This window comes from Pocillopora verrucosa, chromosome 13, assembly GCF_036669915.1.
Source record: "Pocillopora verrucosa isolate sample1 chromosome 13, ASM3666991v2, whole genome shotgun sequence".
Taxonomy (NCBI): domain Eukaryota; kingdom Metazoa; phylum Cnidaria; class Anthozoa; order Scleractinia; family Pocilloporidae; genus Pocillopora; species Pocillopora verrucosa.
Window position 1 is genome coordinate 13,506,319 of NC_089324.1, and position 9,240 is coordinate 13,515,558.

At 35.4% G+C, this 9,240-nt stretch overlaps 1 protein-coding gene across 1 annotated transcript; it reads right to left on the reverse strand.

The window, feature by feature from the left end:
* Window positions 1-1,020: 1,020 nt before the first annotated feature.
* Window positions 1,021-1,881, reverse strand: LOC136277634 (melanocyte-stimulating hormone receptor-like). The gene has a single exon (XM_066160014.1). It carries the CDS (start codon window positions 1,879-1,881, stop codon window positions 1,021-1,023), a length of 861 nt encoding a protein of 286 aa, XP_066016111.1.
* Between the last annotated feature and the right edge of the window lie 7,359 nt (window positions 1,882-9,240).

The window sequence follows — 9,240 nt, forward strand, 5'->3', positions numbered from 1 at the left end:
TTCCGAAGAATATGAAGCTCAACAAAGCATAGTTCTTACAACATGATATTGTATATTGAATAAATATAATATTTTACAAACTGTATAGAGCAATAATCGCCATCCATCATAGTACTATTGTCCAGTTGCTGTCGTAACATAAGGGCATGACATAGGAATATGAACATAAGAATTTTTATGTGACCTTAGAAGTATTTAGTGTTAGATCGGCTGTTAAAACTGTCTTTGTTGTTGTTGTTGCTATTTTTTATGTATTTTTTAGTCTTTTTTTTTTATTTTAAATGGCGTAAAGAATGAGTAGGGTCATGGCCCTTTAATACGTGCTGTTTTTAATATAATTAAATTTCACTCCTTTCCAATTCATCCCCTTGGTCCTAGGAGGTTATGTTGAAAATTTCCTCCAAAGACAAAAACATGTAAGCAAACAAGAACAAACATATTATATCCATTGTCGAGCTTTAAAGCAATCACTGAGATGAGTTCAACTGGTACAATTATTTCTACTGTTAATTATACTGATTATTTCTACTTGATGGCAGATTTAACACACAAAATACTACTCAGTGGTTGCCTCAATACTGACAAAACGCTAACAAATGGCCAATACTGTCTCGCTCTTCTTGGCTGGTTCGCCTCTGGCTCTTAAAGAGCTGACAAAGGCGTTAACGTTCCTTTACAACTTTCTCTGTTACGTTTGAAAAACAAAAATGAGTTTTGTTTCTTCACTCGCGATTTTTAGGCTTCTTGTTTATTCCATACAATTCAATTAGCAAAATTTCACTGAACCCCTAGCATGCGTCACATGGTTGCTGGGAAACACGACGGAGTTTTCAAAATTGTTACATGGCATGAATACAGACTGTACTTCGATTTCTGATTACCTGGAGTAGGAAGATGTCCAACAGCCCAATTTCAGGTTCGACAGTTATATTTGTTAGTGTTTATGCTAAATTTATTATTGAGGTTCAATAAGTTTGATTTAGCCGCTGGTAGGACGATTGAAAAAAATGTTTAAAAAGTTCACTTGCAAAAAATCTTTCTTGCAGCTCTTAAAACAGCTCTTCGAAGATCTTTTAAAACGCAGCAGTACAAGATTGGATTGATGGCAGAGTTCATAAAAGTTACAGTGGTCGCATACATTAAGCTACCTGACCATTCCTGATTCTGCAACAAGACATCGACAAGCAGTAATGGAAAAAATGGCGAATAACACAATATCAAAAACATGTAAAATATGAAAGTGTTTATGGTGGATCTCTTAAGACGAGCTATGTTCAAGTTACTACCAATATTTGGACCTTGAATCGCTTGGTTCTGCGCTTGAATCTGCCTCTGGTGTCGCTTAACAATTTGATAAATGCTAACGTAAGAGAACGTCGATAAAAAGAGACAGCTGATGTTGAAACAGGCAGCAACGATAAAATATACTACTCGTTTCCAAAAGTAGATACCAAATGCCACATGTATGACAAACCACATTGTAGCTAGTGTGCAGATAACCCTTTTGGAAGTCACCATGGTAGCATATCTCATGTGGTACTGAAGAGCTGCGTATCGATCCAAACTTATGAGTGTCATCGTTAATAGGGAAACTCCACAGCCGTTGCAGGAGAAAAAGAACACCACATAAAATAGGGTGTCATTTGGTATCAGCTCTCGAATGATAAAGAGAGGTTGCGCTATAAGTCCAACAATTACATCTGATGCAGCCAGACCACAAAGTAGAGTTGTTGACGGCGAACGTAAAGAGGGTGTCCTAGAAACAGAAAAGATGACCAACAGATTTCCGGTAATGGATAGTAACATGAAAGTTACGTTAATTCCGATGATCGCAGGCTTGGAATAGTCATATTCCCAAGAGCGTGAAAATGATCGTGCCATTTCGTTTGTTGGAAAGGTTCCGTTCGGTGTTTTGCGATTTTTGGTTTACAGAAGGAACAAATTTAGATGAAGCGCTGGATTGAGAATCGGGCTGGAATAAGTGTCGAAGTTCACTGGACAGCGGTTTCTTAAAGTTTCGTGCTCATTATGTTACCATTGCTTACATTTAGTACAAAAGTCAGATTCTTAAAAAAAAGAAAGTTACAGAGACCAACTTGCTGTTTTTCAGACTTAGACATTTGAATAACTTTCTGGGGGAGATACAAGTATTTTTTTGTCAAAGGAAAGAACCCCAATATCTCTAAAAGTTCAATCAAAGTAAATCTTTTGTTAAGGATTTTCAAACGTAGCTGAAAGCTCAAAGAACTTTCAATCTTAACAACATCAATTAATTCAAATTTTTGTGCGCAGATTTTCAAAGAGGACTCCCAAAGTCAAACCCTGTTGTTTTTTTACAACATCAATTATAACCAATCTATTGTCACGGAATTTTCAAACAGAGCTCCTCAACTCAAAGAACCTTTTTCTTGTTATTTGCCAATCGCTTGTTGTTTTTTTAAATTTTTTTTCCCATAGCAAACAAAACAAATTATTTTCCACGAAAATTATTGTTCTATACTCGGACAAAGCAGACATGATTTTGCACCATCGCGCTATTATGAAAACTTCATTGCGATCAATCCAATTGGATTGCGACTTTTGTTATATGAGGCAATGGATCCAAGTGATTGCCATGTAAACAAATGTTAAATTGGATGTCAGTACTTTGGAAAAACAAAAAAATTAATTTGTCAACCTTTTCCTGTCGTGGTGGTACCGAAATTTAAAGCTTTTGAAGTAAACGCTTGTAATTTTCTACTTTTATTAATATTTGAGTTTCGATTTCGTCTGTAACTCTTTTGAACTGGGTTGATTCACAAGCCTCAAAAGTGAAGAGGATCATTTTCTCAGAACGTAAATGACGAAAATCTATTATTAAAAAATTTAAGTCCTAATAAAATGAAAATGCTCGCATAACCTTTTAAAGGCAAGCCACGGCCAAGGCGGATGTGAGATGAATGTCATGTCTCGCCTTGATTTGCATGACAGCTAAAGAAAAAATGTAACTGAAAGCCCAGATCTTTAAGCCAATATTGTCTCGCTCTTCTTGGCTGGTTCGCTTCTGGCTCTTAAAGAGCTGACGAAGGGGTTAACGTTCCTTTAAAAATTTCTCTATTGCGTTTGAAAAACAAAAATAAGTTTTCTTTCTTCACCCGCGATTTTAAAGTTACTTATTTATTCTTTACGATTTAATTAGCAAAATTTCATTCAACCCCTGGCGTGTGTCACATATTTCTGGGCAACGCGACCGAGTTTTAAAAATTGTTACGTGGCATGAATTCTTCGATTTCTGATTACCTGGAGTAGGAAGAGGTCCAACAGCCCAAATTCACGTTCGACAGTTATATTTGTTCGTGTTTATGCTAAATTTATTATTGAAGCTCAGTAAGATTAATTTGGCCGCTGGTAAACATTTATTTTTCACAAATTACGATGAGACATGATGTCACAACAGTTTGATAAATTATTTAATAGTTTTTCGGATTTAATAATCAGTATTCTCCTATCCTCCTAAAAGGCTTGTTCTCTACAAACAAAGATTTAAAAATATTTCAAATGAAACCGAAATTGTAAATAGAATCAGCAATTGATCAAAAAAGAAGGAAAACTTTGAAATATCGTTCGCCAGGGAAGCCTTCTGAAATGCAAGACACGTCTTTAACACTTCCAGAGGATCGTCAATCCAAAAGATGAGTGATTATCAGTAAGGTAAGGTCGCATTCAAAATATTTAAAACGTTTTTTAATTACCTGACTGAAGAAAAAGGGGAATATAAGTGATAAATATGTTACAGTTTTTCTATGCCTCAGTGACGGTTTAAATCTATGACTTCTAGAAGGCTGCTAAGTTTAAGAACAACGTAATTAAGAAGCGTGAGGAACATTTGAAAAATATGTTAACACCCACCTTGTGAGCACAGCAGCTAAAATCCTAAAAAAAAAGAGGTGTTCCAAAATTTCGGTAACTGATTTATTTAAATTTTTCAAAATAAATAAAGAGAAAATTCTTCCCAGCCATGTTTTTAAGGAATCCAATTGATGACGGAGTTATTAGACTTTCGATAAAATTCGTATTTCCAGCCTTCAAATAAAAAAAGGGAAAAACAATCCCAATCCAGCGTGCAGAAATATAAAGAATCCTCCTATTTTCTTCCTTGGAAGTACTTATCTTTAACAATCCGATTTAACAATCGGATAATAAGCTCGAGATTTCGATTGTGTTATAGCTGATGAAGGCGTCGCCCGAATCAAGTATCACAGACAGAAATCACAAGAGAATAATCGATATGTTGTAGTATAAATATACTCCTTCAAACCTTCAAAGACACAGCAATTTTTTTTTTTTTATTATTCTTTATTTCATTTTTTCTGTTTCAACTTATTCGTGGTAATAAACCAACTAGTGCGAACAAAAATAACATTACGCACTGTATTTAAAAGTAGCGATGTAACCTTTTTACGTTCTACAGAAATAACTTATTTGAACGTGTAAGGAATTGAAATACCTATCAGACTCATGCAACTGCTGGACTCCTTGTTGCTTACAAGCCCCCACATCATGACTTTCTTTTCTTATTATCATCATTGTAATAATCTTATCATCCGATTCCAATTCGACAGTTTGATATTCATTAAAATTTGTCATAGAATAGGAGAGAAATGATCAACGTAGAGAAATAAATTATTTTTAGAGATTAAAATGAGTTTATCAAAGGGTTTTAAACATAGTATGCAATTTCAGTTATTTTTAATTCCGAAGAATATGAAGCTCAACAAAGCATAGTTATTACAACATGGTATTGTATATCGAGTAAATATAATATTTTACAGACTGTATAGAGCAATAATAGCCATCCATCATAGTACTATTGTTTAGTTGCTGTCGTAACATAAGGGCATGACATAAGAACATGAAACTTAAAATTTTTAAAGTATTTAATGCTAGATCGCCTTTTAAAACCGTCTTCCCCCTTTGTTGCTATTGTTTATGTATTTTTTTTAAGTCTATTTTTTTTTTCTTTTAAAAGGTATTAAGAATGAGTAGGGTCACGGCCCTTAAATACGTATTGTTTTTAATATAACTACATCTCACTCCTTTTTAATTCATCCCTTTGGTTAAATTTCCTCCAAAGAGAAAAACATCTAAGCAAACAAACAAATTATATCCACTGTAGAACTTTAAAGCAATCACTGAGATGAGCTCTACTGGTACAATTATTTCTACCGCTAATCACACAAATTATTTCTACTTGATGGCAGATTTAGCACAGAAAATGATACTCCTAACTTTCTGCCAAAAATGACAACCAAATACGCTATACGACTTTGAACAGCAGGTGTATCTTATTCCGAAACATTGTTTTGTTAAAGTCTATCCAAAAGATGATGTTCTTTACACAATCTGACTTTAGCTTGGCTTTTCCTGTTGCTGTTGCTATTGTTGTCGTCCTGTTGCTGTTGCTATTGTTGTCGTTGTTGTTGATGCAACGACGTAGCTTCTCATCGTTCAAAAACATGCGTTCCTCGCTATTGACAGTTTAACCTTGAAACTCCCAGAAGAAATTAGCATGTAACTTTTCCCGATAATATCTATTTATTATCTAGCTAACAGGTAGTTAGAATACTCAGACTCGTCCCATAAAACTTTCCATCTTAATCTAACACCAAATTCTCGTAGTTAATTTACAAGGAAATGTGTAACAGCTAGAGGGGAGAATTACCAAAACATTTTAGGAATGTAAGGGTTAGGACGATTGAGAAAAATAGTTTGAAAAGTCTACTCGCAAAAAACTTTTCTTGCAGCTCTTAAAACAGCTCTTCGAAGATCTTTTAAAACACAGCAGTACAAGATTGGATTGATGGCAGAGTTCATAAAAATCACAGTGGTCGCATACATTAAGCTACCTGAACACACCCGATTCTGCAACAAAACATCGACAATCAATTAGGGAAAAATTGGCGAATAACACAATATCAAAAATATGTAAAATATGAAGGTGTTTATGGTGGATCTCTTAAGACGAATTATGTTTAAGTTACCACCAATATTTGGGCCTTGAAAGACTTGGTTCTGCACCTGAATCTGCCTCTGGCGTCGCTTAACAATTTGATAAATTCTAACGTAAGAGAACATCGATAAAAGGAGACAGCTGATGATGAAACAGGCAGCAACGAGAAAATATACTTCTCGTTTCCAAAAGTAGATACCAAATTCCACATATATAACAAACCACATTGTCGCTAGCGTGCAGATAACCCTTTTGGAAGTCACCATGGTAGCATATCTCATGTGGTAGTGAAGAGCCGCGTATCGATCCAAACTTATGAGTGTCATCGTTAATAAGGAAACTCCACAGCCGTTGCAGGAGAAAAGGAACACCATATGAAATAGGGTGTCATTTGGTATCAGCTCTCGAATGATAAAGAGAGGCTGCGCTATAAGTCCAACAATCACATCTGATGCAGCCAGACCACAAAGCAGAGTTGTTGACGGCGAACGTAAAGAGGGAATCCTAAAAACATAAAAGATGACCAACAGATTTCCAGCCATGGATAACAACATGAATGTTAGGTTAATTCCGATGATCGCAGGCTTGGAATGGTCATCTTCCCGAGAGCGTGAAAACGATTGCGCCATTTCGTGTGTTAGAAAGGTCCCGTTCATTGTTTTGCGATTTTTGGTCCACAAAAGGAACAACTTTAGATGAAGCGCTGGAGTAAGTCTTGGGCTCAAGTAAGTCTCGGTGCTCACTGCAGAGCGGTTTCTTAAAGTTTCGTGCTCATTATGTAACCATTGCTTACATATGGTACAAAACTCAGATTCGTGAAAAAGAAAGTTACAGAGACCAACTCGCTGTTTTTCAGATTTAGTCATTTGAATAACTTTCTGGGGGAGATACAAGTATTTTTTTTCTTTTTTTTTGTCAAAGAAAAGAATCCTATTACCTCGAAAAATTCAATCAAAGTAAATCTTTTGTTAAGGATTTTCAAACATAGCTAAAAGTTCAAAGAACCTTCAATCTTTACAACATCCATTGATTCATATTTTTGTGTGCAGATTTTCAAAGAGGACTCCCTAAGTCAAGCCCTCATCAGTTATAATACATCAGTTATAATCAATCTATTGTCACGGAATTTTCAAACAGAGCTCCCCACCTCAAAGAACCTTTTTATTATTATTTGTCAATCGCTTGTTGTTTAAATATCAGTCCTACTGGTTCTTTATTGTTTGGCATGTAATAAGAGTCTTTTCAGACCATCAAATCGTTACATAACTGTGGTAATTTAATAGGTTGGAGAACGAGGCTGCAAAGAGTGTATACGATTTTGTTGTGCAGTTGAAATGATAAATGAATATGATTTTTATTGGGAAATAATTGATTTTACTGAACTATTCATATTACAACTGGAAGCTCAAACTAGTACTTGTTTTAATTCACAATTTCCTCACACCATTGGTCATATCTGATGATATTGGTGAGACTAATGATTGAAAAGACTTTTCCTTATTCCAATCAAGTCCTTAATTATTCTTCCGTTTCTAACAAGCTCTTTGATGTAAAGACCGTATCTCTAGTACTAATGTTGTCTTTTCTTTACTCGACATTGACCTTTTTTTTTTTTAGGTAATCGGCCCCGCCGGTTGTGGTTCATGTCAAAAAGAACTTTTGAAACAAAATATCAACTTCTGTCACGGTCAACTTTAATTTTCGCCAAAAATGGAAGTACATTGCACAAGCAGGAAAGTGAGTACTTCAAACGATAGTTAATAGGGATAATTTTAGGCCGAATCAGTCATGTAAGTTGTCTCTTCGCACTTCCAAAGAATATAAAGTAGTTTGTAAGATTCTTTATAAGAGCACGAACAGTTCAAGTCATCCGTTACGACCACTTTAAACCAGAAATCTTTTGTTGAATTAGTTATACATTTTTAATGTGTATTTGGGTGCAAAGGAAGGCAGTACTGCCGAGAAACACCAAATAACACTGGATAAGTACCCTGAAAGACGACATCTGGGAGTGTTACCATAGAACTGAGAAAAATTTATCCCTACGGAAATTGAAGTGATGACCTCTGGATTTAATCTACTGATGTTCTACTGACTGTGCTACTAGGGCCAGATAGGAGCAGGTTGGGGTAATCTAGATAGGGATGTATATGTTGGGAGCCGTACGGCACCGGTGGTATTAATTATACAGCTTTTAAGTATCATTAATTTACATCACAGGTGGTGTGTGGTTCCTATCAATCTTTCGCTGATAATTTTCGGTGTAAAAATTTAAATTAAAACTCCTTAAGTTTGGTGTTTTTTTGTACGCCCCATAGATGCTCCAAAAAATAAAGTCTGCATACAAGCCTAGTGACACATTAGCCTGTAGCATGAAAACATTCATAATGTACGTACCTTGATAAATTAAGGATTTTTCAACCGATGGATAAGAAAGAATGAAGCAAAATAATATAGCTTACACCTCTGGTATTCAGAGGAAACTTTATTTTAAACAACGTTATTTCCTGAAGTCTGTTTAACATCAACAAAACTGAAGATAAATGATTTTGGAAGTAATCAGGAATGTTTTGACCTTTAACCTCGAGCTCTCTGACTGTTTGCAGGCGTACAGTATTTTCCACCTGTTGAAAAATCCTTATTTCATCAAGGCCTATACATTATGAATGTTTTCTTTTTACACACAGGCTACATGTACAATTTTATTCCAGACACGTGCTAATCAGCTAATTTGTAGCAGTGTCTTCTCATGCCTATCGTTATTTGGAACTAAAAGAAATGCAAATACGAACACTTTAAATTAAGAAACGTACCTCTAACACAGCTTTTACAAAAGTTTGCATCTTCATCTACTATCGAACCACACACGGATCAAAAACATCGTAAGCTCGAAAAATGGCGGTTTTTCGAGCGGGCATTGTGTTACTGTTACACGACGTATCATTTCAGGTGCATATAGCAACCGCTGACCAACTCGTTTTCTCTGTTTTTCCGTGAGTAAATTTTGTTTTGCCGTGAGTTAATTTTGTTTTGCCGTGAGTTAATTTTGTTTTGCCGTGAATTAGTGGTGTTTTGCCGTTAGTAAAGTTTGTAGTGCCGTGAATTTTTGTTTTGCCGAGCGCAGATGTAGGCCACCGTAATATCAGAACGGGAATAAGTAAGATCTTTACGCAAGTCTTGAATGTGTTTATGAACAGATCTTTCATTCAGATAACACAGTCTGAGACGGGAACCTGTTATGTGATAAAGTG